This window comes from Talpa occidentalis, unplaced genomic scaffold, assembly GCF_014898055.3.
Source record: "Talpa occidentalis isolate TD23 unplaced genomic scaffold, MPIMG_talOcc4v2.1 talOcc4.9, whole genome shotgun sequence".
In the NCBI taxonomy this organism is placed as follows: domain Eukaryota; kingdom Metazoa; phylum Chordata; class Mammalia; order Eulipotyphla; family Talpidae; genus Talpa; species Talpa occidentalis.
Window position 1 is genome coordinate 49,644,939 of NW_023605305.1, and position 22,998 is coordinate 49,667,936.

General features: G+C 41.2%; 1 protein-coding gene across 5 annotated transcripts in view; it reads left to right on the forward strand.

The window, feature by feature from the left end:
• Nucleotides 1-632: 632 nt before the first annotated feature.
• The window catches only part of SLC44A5 (solute carrier family 44 member 5), a 318,856-nt gene continuing 296,490 nt past the window's right edge, over nucleotides 633-22,998 (forward strand). For 2 of the 5 annotated variants that reach the window (XM_054690895.1, XM_037499626.2), the window contains exon 1: nucleotides 633-674. In XM_054690895.1, coding sequence (XP_054546870.1) covers nucleotides 641-674 — 34 coding nt within the window. In that variant the 5' untranslated portion in view covers nucleotides 633-640. Of the gene's footprint in view, nucleotides 675-5,652; nucleotides 5,742-22,998 lie in introns of those variants that run through there. The other 3 variants (XM_054690897.1, XM_054690896.1, XM_054690901.1) reach the window with 2 other exon arrangements.

Below are 22,998 nucleotides of genomic sequence, written 5' to 3' on the forward strand. Positions count from 1 at the left end.
GCCCCCTCTCCACCCCACCCCACCTTGCGTCCTGATGCCTGGGAAGGGGCTTTGGAGGCCGGATGCTCGCAGGCAGATACCACGGGGGCCCAGTAGAGCCGGGCTGCAGGCTTTCTCCTCCCAGGCCCCAGATGGCCACGCGCACCCCGCTTCCTCCAGCAGCCCCCCGCCACCAGCACCGCCGCCTTCCCCAGCAGCGTCTGCTGGATGACGGAGCCATCACTGGTTGGATTGTAGCTGGCGGCTCAGACGGGACACCCGGGGTGGGGGCGGGGGAGGGAGGGTGTGGAAAAGGGGGGGGGTCAGCGCTGGGCGGGCGCTCCGGGGACCCCGCGCTGCCCCCTCCAGCAGCAGGAGCAGCACAGCAGCATCCACAGCCGCCGCAGCAGCAGCGCGAGCGCGAGGCTCGCAGCGCCGCACAGCCGCGAGCTAAGGGGCGGCGGCGCCCGCCTCAGCCGAGGGGAGCTGAGCGCGTTGCCGGGCTGCTGCGGCCGCCTCGCAGATGCCATCACAGCAACAAAGAGCTCGCTGAGCTGAGAGCCGAGGCGAGGGCTCGCTGGGAAGACGCCGCGCCAGCCCCCGGAGCTGGCCGCAGCCGGAGGAGGCGCGTGGGGGGTCCGGGGTAGGGGAGGGGCAGAAGATGGCCAGGAGGAGAAAGCCCCCCAGCATCAAGGGTGAGTTCGCTTCCTTCCCGCCTCGCCCCTGCTCACCCCCTACCCGCGGTGCGCCCCTCTGGCGGGCCTGCTTACCCGCAGGTTCGGTCAAGTGGGAGGTCGCCTGCGAGGGGGAGAAGAGTTTGCCTCCTCCCGGAGGTGGGGGGCAAATGCGGGGGGACTCAGCACGGAGGCACCCCCCTTTACCTCCGGGGCGACTCCGATAGGAGTTTGTTTCCTTTTCAGTAACCTGTGGAAACCTGGGGACTCCTCTCGCTCACCCCACCCCCTTCCTCCTCCAAGAGCTTGGGTATCTGTTGCACCTTCCTTGTCAGGGCAGTGGAGAGAGACGCGACTCGTGACTCCTGGTGTCTCATCCTTTTCCGAAGCGCTCTCTCTCTCTCTCTCTCTCTCTCTCTCTCTCTCTCTCTCTCTCTCTGTCTCTCTCTCAATTTCCTAGTTTCCTTGCTCACAACCTCTCACCACCTCCTCTTTATCTCTAAGGTGACAGTTCTGTATTCATTTTCCCAAGCTCCATCCACTGGAGGAGACAGGCGCTGTCTGATTTTCTTCTTTCCGGACGGTCCAGGGAACTTGCTACCTGCTGGGTCCCTGCAAGCCGTGTCCCTCTTCCCGACCTGCCGAGGCCAGCAGTGGCTCCGACTGAGCCGTCCCCTGTTGCTCCTTTGGAACCAGGGGTTCTAAAGTTGGAAAGTTCAGGAGGAGAACTGATGGCAGGGAGGGCAAGGGAGAGCTTGTTGCTGGGGTGACTTGAGACTTGCAGCTTGAACCCGGCTGCCCTCGGGAGGGCCTCCTGGGCTGGGTGGCGTCTGGGTGGTCCCCTGGACTCATCGAGCTTGGCGCGCAGGGAACACCCGCCGCGGACTCGCAAAGGTAGCGGCTCGCAGGCTTCTTCGCGCTGCTGCGCTCTTGCTGGAGAACCAGCAGGGGCCAAGAGGTCTGCAGCACTGCGGAGAGGTGGAAACCTGCTCCACTTGCGCGGAGAGGAAGGCTGCGCGTGGGGGAAGTAAACCTGAGGGTAGTGGGGAGGTGGAATGGGAGGAGGCGTTTGAAATTGGCTTTCAACCCAATGGGCCTAATGACCCGGAAGGTGGACACTTACTGCCCTTTAAGGTTATATAAAATTGAACCAAGGGTTTGCGATAGCAGGGCGGGTATTACTGAATTTATTGGCTTGGTCTACAGCAGTGCACTTTGCTTTGGCGTGCTTCTTGCTTATTTCTCCAAGTCTTGCTTGTGGGAGCTTAGCTCCACTCTAGAGGTCACTAGGGGGACACAACTTTATCTTGTTGCTTCAGCTTGCTGTTTAATTGCTGCAAAGTACTCAAATCACTTATTGGAAAGGACTTAGAATCATGCCCCTTAATCTTATAGAAGACATTACTAGAAAAACACCCGGGATCTTCTCTTTGAAACAGTAATGTATATATAACGGTTTAATTGCAATATATTTCTTTATCTATATATTACTGATCCCTTAAAATAGAAGAGCCTTAAACCTGCTTTTTTACATCCAATTAATTAGCATGTTTATCGTGGTAGAAGATTAAAGAAAGAATAAGAGATTATATTCATCTGTAATTTCCTTACCATAATATCAAAGAAGTAGTGGAAACCCATATTGACAAGGTGCATAGGCTGCACTTTTGGTTCTCTCCTTTTTTATGGAACCATGTGGCACGATGAGCAAAACAGAAGAATTGTTTTCAGCATTGCTGATGTGGCTGTCCACTGGCAGGAATACATTCCATACTCACCTCAAACCTTGCAGATTGTAAATGGTCCATGAAGAATGGAAAACATCTTACAGTTTTACAGTACATGTTAGCTGGAGACACACTTACCCTTGAAGTTAATCTTGGCAGAAGTACAAAGAAGGTCAAATTAATAAGAAATGTCTAATATAAGAGATTTGATGAAAATCATATCATAAAGAACTCACCCCCCCCATCAAGAGATTTTGAATGCCAAGATAGGATTGTGTGTATTTTCCTAAATGTAATTTAATAGTGAAAAAAATGAATAGCTATTAATACAGTTTGTCATTAAGCGTTAATAGTTCTTCTGGAAGAGTTAACATTCATACTTTCCTAGGATATATCAAACATTTTTTTAGTTCTTTAAAAATCAGGATTTCTCATAATACATCCTTTTCTTTTATTACCTCTTATTGACATGTGTGCTCTCTCTTCTATTGTTTCTTTTTAACTAGCTAATAGATATTCATTCATATTTTCAAGATTATTATAAAAAATACCTTTCTTTTTAATCCTTGGAGTTTCACGGCAGCAAAGCAGAATTAATTGTAATATTTCATAGACAACAAGCAGATGCAGCAAATTGCAATCCATTGACTTGCTTTAATTTTGCCTTTTAGAGGAGAAATCTACAAAAGCATCTGACTGCAGGCTTTCTGAACTGCTCTCAGACATCAGCTGCTAAGCTACAACCAACTAAACTGGTACTTCCTGGTAGAAACCAAATTGCTAGTTTTTTTTTTGTGTGTGTGTGGGGGGGGACAGGCTCCTGCGGTGAACTTTGCTGGATAATAAACTATAGGTTTAGCAATATTTCATGCTGTGTTGGTTATCCTCTTAACAGAACTGCTTCTCTGCTTAGTTACACTGCAAGTGGTGAAAGATCATTTGCTGGAACATATGAGAGGCAAGTTGCTTATTGGCTTCTTAATTCCTAGCAATAGAGACTACATATCTAGAGCAGCTGGAAAGTGGCCAAAGGGATATACAGTTTCTTAACATTAACAGAAGAATAAGATGAGATTGCAGTATTTTTCATGGGAGACTAGCATGCATTTGTGACAACTTATCAAAAAGATAACTTTGCAAAAAAGCAAATAGAGTGTTTATCAATGAAATATTGATAATATTTTAATGAACACAGTGCATGATCAATAAAAAGTCTTATAAACACAAGTTTTTACATTAGTTATAGTGCATTAACCTTCCATTTCCCCCCCATGTAGTATTAATACAACAAGGATTTCTTGCCCAGTTTAAGTCTAAAGATTAAGTTATACTTAATCAATCTATTAGATGAATTCTTCTATTAATTCTCCTATTAATAGATTCATCTGCCCATGCATTCATTCAGCATATATTTATTGCTCACAGAATATGTACCATGTTCTATGCAAAACACTAGGGATACAGTTTTGAATATGATGGACAACGAATAGTACATTAGGATAGGTAAACGGCAGGTAAACAAATACAAGAAAATTTCACAGTGATTAGTATCATGAAGAAAATAACAAAGTGATATGTTCGAAAGTGATTATAGGGCTACTTTAGAGTATCTAAGCAGGTGACGTTTAAATTGGGAACCAAGATAGGGAAATTTACATGCCAAGATGTGGAACTTAGAACTGCAGGCCTGAGGCAAGAATGATGTAATAGCTTTGCATGTTCAAGTTTGGAAGGAGTATAGTACATAAGATAGCAATAAGTAGGGAGAGTTCAAGTCTTTTTGACCCTAAATGGTGGAGTGGAAATTTTATTTTAAGTGCAGTGATAAGTTAATTGAATATTCATTAGATGATTGGGGCTGCATTCATATCCTGGAGGATGATTTCAGAGACAGCAGCTTTCCTGTGTCAACTCCCTGGACCAAGTAAAGCTACCCAATGAACTTTATTTACTTTTCTAAAAGACCCAGTTATAATCAAGTGTCCCCTTTTACTATTCACCAAAATACCCATGATGTTTGGGGTTGAGATGCTGATAACATTTCTAGTAATGTCATTACTATTCTAAATTACTATTCTAAAGAGAAAGAGGACTAATTCAATATTTTATTTTTTTAAAGATTTATTTATTTATGCATACAGGAACTGGGGTACAGGTCAGAGATGTGGGGGATGAGAGGATTCACCAGAGACAGAGTGGGGAACAGAACAGGCAGACTGACTGAAATAGACTGCTGAGGGGAGCAGCATCAGGAGAGCTCTGCTGTGGCATGTGGGCTGCTCCCTGGCCAGGGATTGAACTCGTGCTGCAGTGGCTGTGATATCTTCATAGTTTGCATCCTAACCCCTTATGCCATCAGGAAGGACCCCTAATTCAATATTCTAGTAAAGATTTTCAGGTCACCCACCTAAGAGCCTCTCAAAACAAGTAATTCTTAGAAGAAACACACTGTAAAGTTAGAAGGAGGAGTTATAGAGTCTAGAACATAACTAGGCAGTAGGTGGGATGTGGAAGTCAGCAGGGGGCTCCTAGGTAGAGTGGTGTCCATAAAAGAAGGGTGGTGTTGGGAAAGGGAACCTCTCTAAGAGACATCATCCAATTCATGATTTTGTCAAGAGAAGCTGAAGCCTGATGGGAGAGTGCTTCAAGAGAAACACTCTAATTCAAGCACAAAGGAAGTTCAAAGCAGGGTACCTTTATGCTTTCTGACTGATCTTTTACTTGTGAAACATAACAATAAAAGCATACAGTCTTTCAAAAAGTCTCTTTGATTTTACTTAATGATTATTAGGTTGTCCTTATCGATTGACCTTGCAGATGAAAATAGCATGAAAAAATTAATGATAAAATCTACCATTTGTTGGAGGTAGCTGTTTGACAGCTAGTTAGCAGGAAAATTATGCTCTTGGGTCTCTGATCTTACTGTGGAGATATTGGGGCGATGGGGAATAGGATCCTTTGGGTGATTTTTTGTCATCTAAATCAGGAGACAACATGATATTTAGAGAAGATATAAATGATAATTATTTAAAAACTCTCCCCTGCTTTCTTTCACCTCCAAGCTATCTGCCATTTTTTGTCAAGGATTATCAATGAAAAATATGAGAATTTTTGTAGCCTCGGGGCTTTGTTGTGCCCCCACTCTCTCATCCTTTGTACTCCAAGTATCTCTTTTGAGGCTATCAAGGTGGGCAGTACCTCAGCAACTATGTAACTAAGAATGAGACTTGCCCCTTAGTGATACTGTAACTATGTGTTTATGACATCAGCTCTTTTTTCAGAGTCTTGAGAGTCATAGTATGTGAACATTAGGAGGAAGCCTCAGTGTTTATAGAGTTATTGGAGGATGATAGAGTAAGAGGTGAGTGATACTGCCAAATATATCTATAAGGAATTTAGTCAAGTTTATAATTTGTAAATACATATTCTGTATAATCAATATATATTTTGACTCCATAATATTTATGATTTAAGTCAAGATATATACATTTACATCAAGGTACATATTTTTACATCAAGATATTTATATATACATATATGCGTCTGAGAGTGTATCACCTATCATGAATTTGGTGAAGTTTACTATTTGTAAAAACATAAATCAAAATCTCTATATCTATCTACAATGTATATCTTGATGTATATATAAAAGTGCTCAGTTCCCCATTTATATTTAGACTTCATTCTTTATACATGTGAGCATGATAATATTTCTATTCTACATAGAGATCAAAGACATTAGGTGCTTCTAGAGGTCTAAGAATAATTTATGTGCTATGGATCGAGGCATAACCAAATCCCATGACTCTCTTTTCTTGTCTACATCTATTATCTTAATATGTTTCCTTTCTTCAAGGTCTATCAAGTCTAACTTAGACAGGGAGAGCATCAATTTTTTTTTCTCTGCTAAATCAATAGCATGATACATCTTAAAATTTCCACAGAAGTGTGATAACTGTATTGTTTGTGATACACTTTTAAAATTAGAAATACATAGCTAACAAAAAGTAGGCTAACTGCTCTCAGATGCTCAAGTAACGTGTAGAGGTTTTAGGGTTCTCTAGAGATAAGTAGGCAAAGCATGGTGAACAAATGTTCTTACTTTTTGAGGTGGTGTAGGAAAGGTTATATCTGGTTCTGCTCTGAGGTGGATTGAGATTATTTTGCCTTTCATGTGGTAAACCTTTTGACTCTTGAAGATAGCCAGACTTCAAGATGGCTTTAGTTTTCTTCACCTACTTCACACAACCTTACACACTGCCCTCCCATGTGGAATCTGACTATGCGCCAGTACTTAAAATAGAAGCCTATGTTGTACATAAAGGTATTGTGGCTTTTGCCTTGCTTTTTTATCCTTATATCACTTTCTTTAGGGGAAAACTAGCTGCTGTGTTGTGAAAACACGTATCCCTGTTGAAAGGTCTATTTGGGGAGGTACTGAGGAATCCCACTAGTAGTCTGCACCAACTTGCCAACCGTGTGAGCGATATATCTTGGAAGCAAATCCTTCCACCCTCTAATTATTCATTCAGCTGTTCATAGCTTCAACCAACATCTGACAGAACGTCATTTGAATTCTGGTCCAGAATGCCCCAGCTAAGTTTCTGGATCACAGAAACTATGTGAGATAATAAATGGGTACTGTTGTCATAAGCCATTATTATGAAGCATTAGGTTATAAATACATCTGTGGTTCATTTTTTTTGCACCTCCACTTTGGGAGACAGGAACCCTCTCCCTGGTGGCTATATATGAGGGAAGATGTTGTACCGTAAAAGATCATTTTGAAAAACTCTCCATTATAGTGGGATTAATTTAATTTTACAATTATGCTATGGTTTTTCCCACACTCCATCTGCCACTTCCAGGCTCCTGAGACTAAAAGGAATTCACAGTTTTATTACTAGTCTTGGCAGTGGGATTGAATCTTAGTTCTCTTCTTTACTTTGGTGAAATGGGCTAAAAACCTGAAGTTCTCTTTTCCTATTTTCCTTAAGTTCTTTTTTTATAATTTTTTTAAGATTTATTTATTTATACAAGCACTGGGTACAGTCAGAAGTGTGGGAGGGTGAGAGAATTCACCAGAGTCAGAGCAGGGAACACTACAGGCAGACTGATGAAATACACTGCTGAGGGGAGCAGCGGGCGGCGGGAGAGGTCTGTACACCATGTGGGACCCTCGCCAGTGGCTGGGGATCGAACCGGTGCTGCAGAGGCTGCGGACAGCTTCGCAGCCCAGCGCTCAACCACTACGCCACCAGGGAGGCCCTCCTTAATTTCTTTTAAGCAGTCTTTTTCTCCTCCCCCTTTTTGGTCCTCATTCCTACTTTCTATGGCTGGTAACTTTCAGGCAGAAGCCTGGCCAAACTAAAAATCAATGTGATAGAGAACACACAGGTCCCAAAAGTCAATGACTTCATTCCCCCCAAACAGAAAAGAAAAAATATCTCTTGAAACCTAAAATATTTGTGACAGAACCTCTCTGACTGTATTTATCTACTATTTCCTACTGAAGAATCCTTCTTCCCTCTCAGTCCTAATAATCCTTTGATATGTAACCAGGAGGGTGAGAATGAGGATAAAGAAGAAAAGGAGACAGCTTTATCCCTCTCATTCTTCCTTCATGCATTTGACAATTTAATTAACTAAACATCTATTTTGCACTAGGAATTATTCAAAGAGCATTTGGGATACATCAGAAGCTAAAATGAGGCTTCATGAGGCTTACCTTCTAGATTGGGAAGATAATAAGTTATAAACACAGCAAACAAATTGTTGATTTTAAAAATGGTGAAGAGTTGGGGCCTCCCTAGTGGTGCAAGGGGTTAAGATGCAACCTATGAAGTTAACTGCAGACTCTGCAGCATGAGTTCGATCCCTGGCCAGGGAGCTACCCACATGGCACAGCAGATGTCTCCTGATTTGCCTGCTGCTCCCCTCAGCAGTGTATTTCAGTCGGTCTGCCTGTTCTGTTCCCCACTCTGTCTCTGGTGAATCCTGTCACACCCCACACCTCTGGCCTGTACTCCCATTCTTGTATGGATAAATAAATAAATCTTTTAAAAATTATTAAACAAATTAAAAAATAAAAATGGCGAAGGTTTGTGAGGAAAAGAAAAACATACAGCATGGTAAAGAAGACTTGGAGTGCTGGCGATGGGATGGCTGGGGGAGGACCATCTGTATTAATAGCAATGATTGGACTTGATGTAAAAGTCAATATTAGAGGAGATGAAATTGTTATTGAAAGGAAAGAAACTTTTATTTATTTTTTTAAAAGATTTATTTTATTTATGCATGCATGCATGCAAGAGCTGGGGTGTAGGCCAGAGGTGCGGGGGGTGAGAGGATTCACTGGAGACAGAGTGGGTAGCAGAACAGCTGGAGCTACTGGAATACACTGCTGAGGGGAGCAGTGGGAGAGACAGGAGAGGTCTGCTGTGCCATGTGGGTTAAGTCCCTGGATAGGGATCAAACTCGTACTGCAGTGGCTGTGGATAGCTTCATAGTGCTGAGACTTAACCCCTTGCGCCACCAGGGAGGCCCCCAGAAGAAACTTTTAGAGAGAGAAAAGTCAGTGCAAAGACCCTAAGGTAAAGTAGACCAGGCATCTTTAATGAGCAGAGAGGAGGCTGAATGGAACTAGTAGGGGAACTGAAATAGAAAAGGGGAGACACAAAGTTGAGGGAGAATCATTTAGGTCCATTAGACAATTTTTAGGACTTTGTCTTTTATCCAGAGTAAAATGGGGCACCAGTACAGGTTTTAAACAGGAGAATAATATGATTTGACTTAACAGTTTAAAAGAGTGGTTGTGGCTGTTATGTTCAGAACATCCTACAGGGGTGAGGAGAGAAGCTGGAAGCTTGGTAAGGAGACTTTTGAAATGCTTCTGTGGACAGATAATGCTGACATCTGTAAGTGGTAACAGTGGAGGACATAAAAAAATGGAAGGCTACTGAATATATTTTGAAGTGAGATCTAACATGTTGTATAGGATGTGGCTTGTGAGAGAAAGAGGAGTCATGGATGACTAATTAGGATGGAGTTGCCATCAACTGTTGTTGGAGTATTGTGGATGGGGCAAGCTTCCTATGGTTGAAGATGGGAGGAAAGATTAGGAGTTCAGTTTTGGACACAAGGAGGTTTGAAATATTTGTTTGATATACAACTGGGTATAACAAATAGGAATCTGGATTTATGAGTCTGGAGTCTAGGAGACAGGCCTGCCTCTTGACAAGAATTTAGGAGTCACTGGCATATAGGTGATACTTGAGACCATAGACCATAGACTGGATGGCCTCCCCAGAGAGGGAGCACAGATCATCATGAGACATGATTAGAGTCCAGGGTTACTGCACTGTTAAGAGGAAGGGGGAACAAGGAAGAAACCAGAAGAAGACATTGCAAAAAAGGAACGAGTAAGGAAGTAATCAAAAGATTTTGGGGGTCCTGTCACCAAGAGTGAAAATATACTATTGAAGAGGCTAATCGACTCTGCTGCTGATACGTGAAGATGAGGAAAGAGAAATGACCACTGGATGTATTAATGTGAAGGTCACTGCAGACCTTGACAAGGGCTATTTAAGTGGGGTTGTGGCTGTTGAGGTCTGAATGAAATAGTTTAAGAGACAATGAAAGGAGAATTCAGACAGCATCGTCAACTCTGTCATGGGTTTTGTTGCAAAGGGAGCAGACAAATGGTGCTGTGCTTAGGAGTGGGAGGAGAAGTCGAGAAAAATAAATTAAGATGGGAAAAATAACAGCAGGTTGCAGTCCTTGTTTGTTGTGATTTGCTCTTCAAGGTGGTCTTTAACCTCTTTTCACTGTTTTAAGATTTGACTGCTTTTTGTGACAGTTTCTTGGTGAGGTAAGAAGAATTTGTGTAGAATGGCTTAGTATCACTTAGCTATAGCATACTTTTTCAATCTTTATTTTATGTCTTTTAATACATTATGTTAAAAAGTATTAAACAGATGATTAAAACAGGAATAAAGGCAGATTCCTAATAAATAGTTAATAAATTATGCCACAAGGAGAAAAGTATCAGAGAGAAAAATTTGCCAGTCCCCATGTTGCTCGATGCAGCAGTTGATTCTATAAGCTGGAAAGCTCAAAAGTAACTAAAGAAAATTTAAAAAAGAAATTTGTATAGGGACTAGCCAAGTGGTTCTCCAGCCAGAGACAATTTTACATTATCCAGAGACATTTTTGATTGTCATTACTGGGGTGATGCTATTGACATCTAATGACAGAGACCAGGGATGTGGCTAAAGCTTATATATTGCTCAGGACAACTCTTCAACAAAGAATTATCTGGTTCCAATCATCAGTAGTGCCAAGGTGGAGAAATTCTGGGCTCACCCCATTATTTCCCTTTCTCCCAGAAAAGCTTAAGGAAGCTACTTTTGCAAATCCAAAATTTTGCTTTACCTACCCCATTGTCTGCTGCTTAGATGAGCACAGCTTTAGAAAGACCAATTAAGGTTCAAAGTAAAGACATATCTATTTTGCCTTTCCTTTTTCTTTCCTCTCCTCCCTTCTCTTTGTTTCTGTTGGTCCCCACTGTGTATTGCAGTTTGCTTTTTTAAAAATAAATTTGGACAGTTTCCCATTAGGGTCTGCAACTTGAGAGGAATATTAAAGTCATGGTGAAAAACCTCTTTGAATTGAGGAACTGTAGTTTTACATCGCTGATTCCTTTTCTGCATCTGCCTAATAATTTTTTTTAATATATTAAGCATTTTTTAAAGATTTATTTATTTATGCATACAAGAACTAGGTACAGGCCAGAGGTGTGGAGGGTGAGAGGATTCACCAGAGTCAGAGTGGGGAACAGAACAGGCAGAGTGACTGAAATACACTGCTGAAGGGAGCAGTGGGCAAGTCAGGAGAGCTCTGCAGCGCCATGTGGGTCTCCTCTCTGGCTGGGGATCGAACACATGCTGCAGTGGCTGCTGATAGTTTCACCAGTTGTGTCTTAACCCCTTGTGCTGCCATGGAGGCCCCTGCTCAATAATTTTGTGAAAGAACAGGATGATTTGTTAACCTCTGGCTGTACAGTTCTTTAATATGAAAGGATTAGCCAGCCATCTTTTCTTTTTTTTTTTTTTTTTTTAAGATTTATTTATTTATTTATACAAGCACTGGGTACAGTCAGAAGCACGGGAGGGCGAGAGAATTCACCGGAGCCAGAGCGGGGAGCAGAGCAGGCAGAAGGACCGAAGTACACTGCTGAGGGGAGCAGCGGGCGGCAGGAGAGGTCTGCGCGCCATGTGGGACCCTCCTCTGGTGGCCGGGGAGCAGCCGGGGATTGAACCGGCGCTGCAGAGGCTGCGGGCAGCTTCACAACCCAGCGCTCAACCGCTGCGCCACCGGGGAGGCCCCAGCCATCTTTTCTATGGTGTCTTTTGGACACTAGGACTTCAGGAGGGAGCTGAAGTCTTAGTAACTTCACCGCCTTGGTGTGCTTTATCTTGTTTATAAGGTGCTTACTGAGTGGAAATTTTCCTGTAGGATCAAAAATTTAAAACCTAGTTTTATAAGAAGCAATTTGTTCATTAAAAAAATTTGAAAGGCAAGTTCTTCATATAAATTTTGTGGTTGATTTGTGTATCGGTGGTTTGAATCCAGAAACAAAACTTAAATTTTCAAATCTTGACATTAGAACTCTATTATAGGGCCTCCCCGGTGGCGCAGCGGTTGAGCGCTGGCTTGCGAAGCTGCCTGCAGCCTCTGAAGCGCCGGTTCGATCCCTGGCTGCTCCCTGGCCACCGGAGGAGGGTCCCACATGGCGCGCAGACCTCTCCTGCCTCCCGCTGCTCCCCTCAGCAGTGTACTTTGGTCCTTCTGCCTGTTCTGCTCCCTGCTCTGGCTCTGGTGAATTCTCTCACCCTCCCGCGCTTCTGCCTGTACCCAGTGCTTGTATAAATAAATAAATAAATCTTTTTAAAAATTTAAAAAGAAAAAGAACTCTATTATAAACATTTACTGTCACTGCAGGTTTGTCTTACAAAAAATTCAAATCGCTTTAAAGTTAGCCTATCATTATTTTCTGCATTTTGGTATGTATAAGTTTAATATACCAAGTCATAAAATGTTAAAACTTCTCAGTGGACATTCATACTTCACAAATTTTAGTATTAACAGTATCTCTCTTTGAATGAAGCTTCTTTTTCTTGTTACTTACTTCTCAGTCTCTTACCTTTTTTTTGTTTGTCTGAACAATAACATTGTCACATTCTTTCCCCATGGCAATTGCATTGATTTTGCTGACTTAATACCTTTACTACAGTGAAGAAATATCAGTGACTACAGAATGACCATTACATTGTCAAAGTAAATCTTCAGTCATATTTATTTATGTGTGTCCAAGGATATCTTAGTTCTATGAGGTAAGACAGACTTGAAATTATAAAGAATAGTGTTGGGGGCCTCCCTGGTGGCGCAAGGGGTTGTGACGCAATCTGTGAAGCTGTCTGCAGCCTCTGCAGCACGAGTTCCATCCCCGGCCAGGGAGCAACCCACACGGTGCAGCAGACCTCTCCTGACTCGCCTGCTGTTCCCCTCAGCAGTGTATTTCAGTCAGTCTGCCTGTTCTGTTCTCTGCTCTGTCTCTGTGAATCCTCTCACCCCCCACACCTCTGGCCTGTGCCCCAGCTCTTGTATGCATAAATAAATAAATCTTAAAAAAATGAATAGTGTTGGAATATCCCCCTTTCCTCATCCTTTTAACCATTAATAAAGTTTTACATTAAAATGTATACTTGGGGGCTTCCCCGGTGGCGCAGTGGTTGAGCGCTGGGTTGCGAAGCTGCCCGCAGCCTCTGCAGTGCCGGTTCGATCCCCGGCTGCTCCCCAGCCACCAAAGGAGGGTCCCACATGGCGCGCAGACCTCTCCTGCCGCCCGCTGCTCCCCTCAGCAGTGTACTTCGGTCCTTCTGCCTGCTCTGCTCCCCGCTCTGGCTCTGGTGAATTCTCTCACCCTCCTGCGCTTCTGACTGTACCCAGTGCTTGTATAAATAAATAAATAAATCTTTAAAAAGAAAAAGAGTAAAATGTATACTTGGTAAACTATTTTTTTTAAGATTTATTTATTTATGTGTACAAGAGCTGGGGCACAGTCCAGAGATACAGGGGGCGGTAAGAGGATTCACCGGAGAAAGAGTGGGGAACAGAACAGGTAGATCTACTGAAATACACTGCTGCGGCTAGCACCGGGTGAGACAGGAGAGGTCTGCTTTGCTGCTCCTTGACCAGCCGGGGATTGAACCCATGCTGCAGAGGCTGCGGACTGCGCCATAGTGCGGTGCTCAACCCCTTGTACCACCAGGGAGGCCCCACACATAAACTATTATTTATTAATCTAAAGAAATAACACAAAAGCAAAAGAAGGATTTATGTATCACATGTGTAATCCTCCTGATGTTGTAACCTCTGTATATACTCGTTACCTGAATCTGAATGTGTTGGGTATGGTGAAGCTTATGTGAATAAATAGACTATACATACAATTGTATGGGTCAAAAGAGTTATTTAACCTATGTGGAAAACATACCATTCTCAAGTTTTGGGCAGCATTAAATGGAAGAAAAATATATTAATTAGACATAATTTATTAAAGCAAGTCTTTCTGGAGTTTTTTTTTTTTAAGATTTATTTATTTATTTATACAAGCACTGGGTACAGTCAGAAGCACGGGAGGGTGAGAGAATTCACCAGAGCCAGAGCGGGGAGCAGAAGGGCAGAAGGACCGAAGTACACTGCTGAGGGGAGCAGCGGGCGGCAGGAGAGGTCTGCGCACCATGCGGGACCCTCGCCAGTGGCTGGGTCGCAGCTTCGCAGCCCAGCGCTCAACCGCTGCGCCACCAGGGGAGGCCCCATTTTAGTGATATTTTTATGTTATATCTTGTATTTTTGACAAATGAATCTTTTAAAGTTTTAAGGTGGAAAAAATCTTAACATCTGCCTCATTGGGAAGACAGAAGAAGGTTAGATGTTGTCTGAGTAACTTTATGGGAGGACTCTTTGAGGAATTTACTGAATAAACAGGCAGTTTTTTTTTCATTCCTTTAGCTATGCTATAACTATTTTTGAAATCACTCAGAGCCTGAGTAACTGTTTACCCAGTTCCTGTTATTTTGAGCTGTAGAAGTGCTTTTGCTAACTTTTGTTTAGCTGTTGGAACCGTGACCTGGCATTGAGAATCTTGACATTCTGTGAAGTTCAAGGATATTATTTCTTGTGTTAGTCACTGTTTTACAAAGTGTCTGTATTATGAGTACCCGATGGAGAAGATTTTCTGAAATGTCACTAACTAACCGGACATCATAATTCATGGAACACATTGTGCTCCCCCAGATGGGAATCTCAGAACAGCTTGTACCCTTCCTGCTCTAGACTGTGTGGTTGTAAGTCAGGCACTTGTGGGTTCATTGTTCTTTTCATGTCCTTATTTTTCTTTCCCCTCACTGTATTTCCTTATATACTTTGGTTTGTTGAATTGTATGTATTTTTCTAAAAATACATTCTTTAAATTTTCTTTGAGACAAGATGAATATTAAGAAAATTAATACTGGCTGAGATTCAATTCCCAGAAGGTAAATAATCTACTGAAATTTAACATAATATGCAAAGCTGAGATTGAATATTTAAACCTGGATGTATCCCCAAACAATTTTGGACATAGTGTAGAACATTGAAAAAGTTTTAGAAGACAAATATTCTTAAGTGTCCTAACCCAATTTTTTTTTTTTTTTTTTTTTGGGACCCTCGCTGGTGGCCGGGGATTGAACTGGTGCTTCAGAGGCTGTTGGCAGCCTTGCAACCCAGCGCTCAACCACTGCGCCACCAGGGAAGGCCCTAACCCAATTTTTTTTTCTTAATTTTTGCATTCTGACAACTAGTCTTTGCTCATGTATAATTTCCTATAATTGTGATTATATATAATGCCATTTTTATCCATCTGGCCTGACAAGTTGAGAATCTGGAGTTTTCCTTGACTATCTCTTTCCATGTCTCTGCTCAACCTTAATTAGGTCAGTCACTGCTATTGATCTGAAGTATCTGCTTTTCTGTACCTCCACTGCCACAGATATCATTCAGTGCACTTTAATACTAATATGGGTTAGAACCACCTGTTCACTAATGGGTCTCCTTAGATTGAGCCTAGGTGTCCTCTCTGATTTATTTCTCATACTACTGCAAATATGACATTTTTAAAAGGTGAATCTGATCATCTTACAACTCTAAATTCCAATAATGCCTTTTCAATATCTACCCAGGACAAAATAATTCAACAGCAAGGCACACGAGCCTTTCTAGAATCTGATCCATGATCCCCATGATCCATGATCTTATTTTGTCTCCCAATTCGTCCAACATCCCTCCAAAGCTTAGTGACCCTAACAGTCTGAACACTAGGCCACGTATGCTTTCTTAGGCATTGTTGCCTTTGTGATGCTAATTTTTTATTTTTTTGGTAATGATGAAAATTATTTTTCTTCCTTCAAGATTCAGCACTGATGTTACTTTCTCTGTAAACTTTTCCTTCTATAAAATAATCTTCCCTTCTGGTGCTGCCCACAGACAGGCACAGATAAATAGTTCCTCTCTGCTGCTCCCATTACATATTGCATACACCTCTTTTAGTGCTCTCATGTTGATTTAAATTATTGAGTTGACTCAGCTACCTCCTTTCCCAGTCCTCCTGTAGGTCTTCTCTCATACCTCTGTCCAGAAATAGAGGGAATCAGGGTCGGCAGGAAGTCAGTGGCTCAACATCTCATAGTCAGAATGTCACTGAAGGCTACACTGATCTCCTGTTGTTCTGGTGACACTGTGGGCAATTTCTCACCAGACAGCCTGCACTTGGTGCCTGACAGAACACAGCCCTAATTGCAAGCCAATCAGCTAGAAACTTTCCATTTTTTCCTAAGGTTTCTTTCTATCCTTCTGCATCTTGAATTAATTTTCCTGGATCAAACCTGGTCCTGTGTAGATAGGTGTGTCCCTGTAAATGGACTTGAGTATTATGGGATTGCAATATGGGACAGCTACCTCACAGAGCCTGGAGTTTTTCATGTGCCTAGATGCTAGTTAGTTCACTTCTGTAAGTGTCCTTGAGCCTCCTGATTGTGTGAGATCTATTTTTTAATCCCATAGTATAATTCTAGCATGTCACATCTACTAGATGATATATTGTTGAATCAAGTATATGTATCTCTTTATTTATTTATTTTAAGATTTATTTATTTTTATACAAGAGCTGGGGTACAGGCCAGAGGTGTGGGGGGTGAGAGGATTCACCAGAGACAGAGTGGGGAGCAGAACAGGCAGACGACCGAAATACACTGCTGAGGGGAGCAGCAGGTGCAACAGGAGAAGTCTGCCACACCATGTGAGATTCTCGCTGGCTGGCTGGGAATCGAACCAGTGCTGCAGGGGCTGCGGACAGCTTCACAGCGCGGCGCTCAGCCCGCTGCACCACCGGGGAGGCCCTATATCTCTTTATTTTTACATATTCTTCATAATTTAAGTGCTTCATGACAATTGAATTACTTTAACATAACATAAGGAACTGAATTTCTGCAAATATTGTGGTTTAATAAATATGTGTATGGGGAGGATGCATGTGTGTGTGTTCACCTTGTCAAACTATCTTTTAGATTAAAGAAAACCTAATATATATGTCATATATATTACATATACACACAATATATAATATAAAGTCACTTATGTAATTTATAACTATATAATAACATGAATCTAAAAGCTGCTTCACCTATGACGGGAAAGTGAGTTTGTTACTAATGTGTCAAGGGACTTGGACTGATTTATATTAGAAAATTTGATGTTAATTCTAATTGTTAATAGTATAACAACGTTATAAATTTTCAGTAAGTTAGTCTATGGGTCAGATAAATAAGAATAACTTGAATTCCAGGAAAAAAGTACAGAAGAAGGTAATGCTAAGTTGTCCTCCTTTAACTGGAATACCTAAAGTATACATTTCAAGTATTCACTTTTCTTTCTCACTTTTCTTCCATTATTGATGGTATATGTTTACATGTATATTAAATTAAGTTGTAAATATCTGGAAAGTAGATATTACTAAATCTTTTTCTTATTACTCAATAATAATTTGAATGAATAATTTAATTTGAATGAATATTTTAATGAATTTTAGCATGCAGCTTTTCTTTTTTTTTAAGGATTTATTTATTTATTTTTTAGTAGAAGAACTAGGGTGTAGGTCAGAGGTGTGTGTGTGTTGCGGGGGTGGTGAGGGGATTCACCAGAGACAGAGCTGGAAGCAGAACAGGCAGATCCACTGAAATACACTGCTAAGGGGAACAGCAGGCAAGACAGGAGAGGTCTGCTGCACCATATGTGGGTTAGATCCCTGGCCAGGGATCAAACTCAGGCTGTCATGATGATACTTAACCCATAAGCCACCAGGGAGGTCCAACATGCAGCTTTTAAAAAATGATGCAAGTGAATAGAATTGGGGTACTGTTGCTGATCACTGAACTGATAACCATAAACACAGCTCAGACTGGGTATGGATTCTTCGTGCAGACAGAACTCCCAGATCATGCCTAAATAACCTATAACATGCCTCTATTTCTGGATGATCAGAAATTAACTATAAATATTTTCATTTCTTCAATATTTCAAATAGGAAAGTATTCAATTCAACAAATTTTTTTTTTTTATTGCAGAAAAAGATTTGGTTCCATGAGCCAGAGTGAATAAGTAACTTCTGGGTCAGGGCCTTTGAGATGTTTTTGAAACACTGGCTCTGGTGTGCTTAGACGGGAAAATTCTGACTTGAAAATATAGACAATGGAATAGGGTTGGTGAATAAAGTATGAAAGGCTGCCCTTAGGCAGTGTCGCCTGGAGATGGTCTTTAGTTAGTTCCTAATAAATGGCTTTTCTACATTTGAAATCTTTAAATCTCATTACTCTAGAATTATTTCTGAAATACCTGGAGAGATAATTTCTCTTCCCTGCCTGCCTTCCTTTGTCATAATTATTTTCTTGTCTTGGTTTTGTCTTGGTTAACAAAAAAACACCTTACTGATACTGGTTTCATAAAAAACTGCAGGTATGTAACACAAAGCATACTTTTGGAGATTGTCAAATTAATTTATATATTTGTTTCAATTATATGTGTCTCTATATATACATAGATACACATATACACACATACACATATATATACACATGTACACATATACTTATCCATAAAATACTTATTTCACTAAAACCTGGGGCAAAATATTCTACCTTGAAAAACCAACTTATTTTTGAGTTATTATTAAGTTTAATAATCTTTCTTTTTTACTAAAATGATTTTTTTTTAAAGCTACCATATTCTTACTGTATGTTGCATTGCTCGTTTTCTTCCAAGGTATATAAAACCTTTGTAATTGTTAATCATTAATCATTAAGAGGCAGAGAAAATTTACAGATGTTATTTTCCCCATTTCTAAAGATGAGGAAGCATAGAATATTTTGCTTCCTATTAATTCACATATCACTTGATATTATAATTTAGAATGTCATTTTACATTTGACATATGGACACTTTCTATAAAGATTGACCTATAACTGAAACATTATTAAGACTCAAATTGAGCCTTACTTTTAATCTTATTATTTTTCTGTTCTACAGGGAGTCAGATATGATACAAGCTGTGGAAAATTCTATCTTTTAACATTTCTTTTCATTTGGAGACACTAATGAGTTTTATATCTGCCTTATAGAAGACTCATGCTCTGTTTAAACATTTTCTTTTCCCTTTTAGAACTTCATTTTTTTATTTTCATTTTTTTAAAGATTTATTTATTTATGATTACAAGAACTGGGTACAGGCCAGAGGTGTGTGTGGGGTGGGGGGTGAGGGGATTCACCAGAGACAGAGCGGGGAACAGAACAGGCGGATTGACCAAAATACACTGCTGAGGGGAGCAGCGTGCAAGTCAGGAGAGGTCTGCTCTGCCATGTGGGAACCTTCCTGGCTGGGAATTGAACTCACACTGCAGAGGATGCCGACAGCATCACAGCGCTCTGCTTAACCCCTTGCGCCACCAGGCAGGGCCCTAGAACTTAATTTTTTTCATTTCATTTTTTTAAAAGTTGGTACATTTTCATTTATGATGTCAGTTATTCTTGCATTTTATGTATGTATTTTTCATATTTATTTTCTTACATAATTTCTAATTTTTGGACAGTATTTGATTTCTCCCTTCAGGTATAGTCCCTATAGTTCTCCCACCTCCATAGCATCTGTGATCTATCACCACAGTTCCTTCTGCTCTTCCCTCCCCTGTTTGGACTGCACTCCCTCGCCCTTCATGCTCTATGACTCAGATCTATGATCAGCTTGCAGGTTTTGTCTTTTTCTGACTCTTTGTTCAGTTTCTCTATATTCCACATTTGAGTGAGACCATTTATCCTTATCCTTCTGCCTTATTTCGCTTAGCATAATTCCTTCTAGCTCCATCCATGTTGCCTCAAATGGCATGAGTTTATCTTTTTTGATTGCTGAGTAATATTCCATCGTGTATGTATACCACATCTTCTTGATCCATTCATCTTTCTTGAGGCATTTAGGTTGTTTCTATATCTTAGCTATTATAAATAGTGCTGCAATAAAAACAGGAGTACAGGTTTCCTATCGGATTAGTGTTTTGTGTCCTTTTGGTAGATTCCTAGGAGTGGAATCGCTGGGTCATATGGTGGAGCCAATTTTAGTGTTTTGAAGAATCTCCACACAGCTTTCCATAGTGGCTGAACCAGTTTGCATTCCCATAAGCAGTGTAAGATGGTTTCATTTTCATCACATCCTTGCCAGCATTTTGTTTCTGTTTTTGTTTGTTTGTTTGTTTGTTTGTTTTTAATGTGGGCCATTCTCCCAGTTGTGAGGTGGTATCTCACTGTGGTTTTCATTTTCATTTCTTTGATAATAAGTGATGTTGAACAATTTTTCATGTCTGTTGTTGGCCATTTGCATTTCTTTGGAGAAATATCTTTTTAGCTCTTCTGCCCAGTTTTTGATTGAGTTGTTTGCTTTCTTTTGAAATATTGATTGTGAAATTCATGTGGCTGGTGTTCATTATTTATTTTTTAAAAATCATAACTTGAGATAGCCATCAATAAAAAAAAGTCTAGGGCCTCCCCGGTGGCGCAGCGGTTGAGCGCTGGGTTGCGAAGCTGCCTGCAGCCTCTGCAGCCGGTTCGATCCCCGGCTGCTCCCCGGCCACCGGAGGAGGGTCCCACATGGCGAGCAGACCTCTCCTGCCGCCCGCTGCACCCCTCAGCAGTGTCCTTTGGTCCTTCTGCCTGCTCTGCTCCCCGCTCTGGCTCTGGTGAATTCTCTCACCCTCCCGCGCTTCTGACTGTACCCAGTGCATGTATAAACCAAACAAACAAACAAATAATAAATAAATAAATAAGACTGCCTCTAGAAAATTAAAAAAAATAAAAAAAAGTCTAAAATTCTTAGATAGTTTCCAGTTTCTGATTAGCAAACTGTGATTACAGTTAGAAGTCATTAGAATTAAAATTCCAGAGTGGGTTAAAAGTGGGAGTGTTACAAATTGCATAGCTTAAATCCTCTAGCAGATGAGTAAACTTAGACTGAGAGATTAAAATCATTTTTCAAAAGTCACCAGACAGAATTTGGGCACGCTTAGATTAAAATTCTGTTCTGATGTTTAGTCTGAGGTTGTTTTTATTTTCTTTTTTTTAAAGATTCATTTATTTATGATTACAAGAACTGGGGTACAGGAGAGGTGTAGGGGGTGACAGGATTCACCAGAGACAGAGTGGAGAACAGAACAGGCAGACTGACGAAATATACTGCTGAGGCGAGCAGCAGGCAAGTCAGGAGAGGCCTGCTCTGCCACGTGGGATTCTCGCTGGCCAGCCAGGATCGAACCCATGCTGCAGAGTCTGTGGACAGCTTCACAGCACTGCGCTCAACCTCCTGTGCCACCAGGAGCGGCCCCTGAAGTTGTTTTTCACGTGTTTTGGAATTGGCTCTATTCTCTATGAACGCCACGGCAAATAAAGCAACAGAGGTCTTCATTTATGGCCTAGAAATAGGAGACAGTTAGTGCCTGTTTTCCCTAAACAAAAGAAATCTGAAGAATATTTTCACGTTAGTGACAGTGAATAGGGAAAGTTTATTGGAGTCAGTTCTTACAGAAACAATGAGATCAGTTCATGTGGCACAGCTGAGATGCTGAGATGCTTCTGTGGGAACTATGTTAGCAGCCTGTGTGTGTGTGTGTGTATATATATATCTCAACTAATATCTGATTTTATTCTGTGTTAGTGTTATTTTAGGTTTTATGTGTTATTTCATATGATCTTATAGGTTATCTTTGGGATCTGGAATGCTCAAAAATTGTTTAACATAGACTAACAGTAATTGCTTCTTTGCTTTATGCCATTTCAGTTTACAAAAGCTTTCATAGGAACACTGCTTTCAGATATTGGGGAAACTCGTTTGTGAGAATTAAATAGCACAACAAATGACATGATAAAGAGCACCGTGTTGTCTGAAATAGGTACTCAGTAAATGCTTTTTCATTCTACTCCTTTCCTCCAGTACTCTCTCTCTTGCCTCCTTTTTTTCTTTCTTTCTATATCTTCCCCTTTTCTGAAAATGAGGAAAGTACAGAAAATTAGAATTATAGTCAAAGCTCAGTTTTTCTTACAGTACTGGTGCTCTCCCAGTAAATATTCTTCAGCCTCAGCTTACCTCTTTTTTTTTTTATACTTCTTTTCCTTTGTCCTATTTATACCCAGAACAAATTAGAAAACAATTATATAAGAATGTTGTGTATATTTTGCATTAAATTGAGTCATTTTTATGATACCCTCAAACTTAAAATAGCTACCTTTAGAGGGTATATGTGATTTTTAAATAGATTGTGACCAAGAATAATTTGTCCCATTGCTTCTCGGCCTTTTGGCTAAGATCAAGTGTCAAGAATAATTTTTCCTCTTTTAATGTGCCTGTGCATGTAACTGGACCTCAAATATTATGAATACTGCCCACATTTCTCACAACATTGCATCATATATATGTATTTTTTCTGCAATATTATAGGTGAGTTTTCACCTTAATCCTAAAATTACATTGTTCATTGCTGACAATACAGGGGTTTTTTTTGTAAGATTTATTTATTTATTCATACAAGAGCTGGGGTACAGGCCAGAGATGCGGGGGGTGGGGGTGAGAGAATTTACCAGAGACAGAGTGGGGAACAGAACTGGCAGATTGACTGAAGTACACTGCTAAGGGGAGCAGCAGGTGAGACAGGAGAAGTCTGCTTCACCATGTGGATTTCTCCCTGGCCGGCCGGGGATCAAACTCGTGTTCCAGAGGCTGTGGATTTCTTCATAGTGCGGTGCTTAACCTGTTGCGCCACCAGGGAGGCTCTGACAATACAGTTTTTAAATTGTTGGTCCTAGTAGCATTATTAACTATTAGGCATTTTCATTATTTTAGGCCAGCGGGCCAAAATGACTCAAGCCTTTTGAATGTGTTACAGGGCAGGGAGAGGGGCACCCCAGACCCCACAAACCTCCCTGATCTA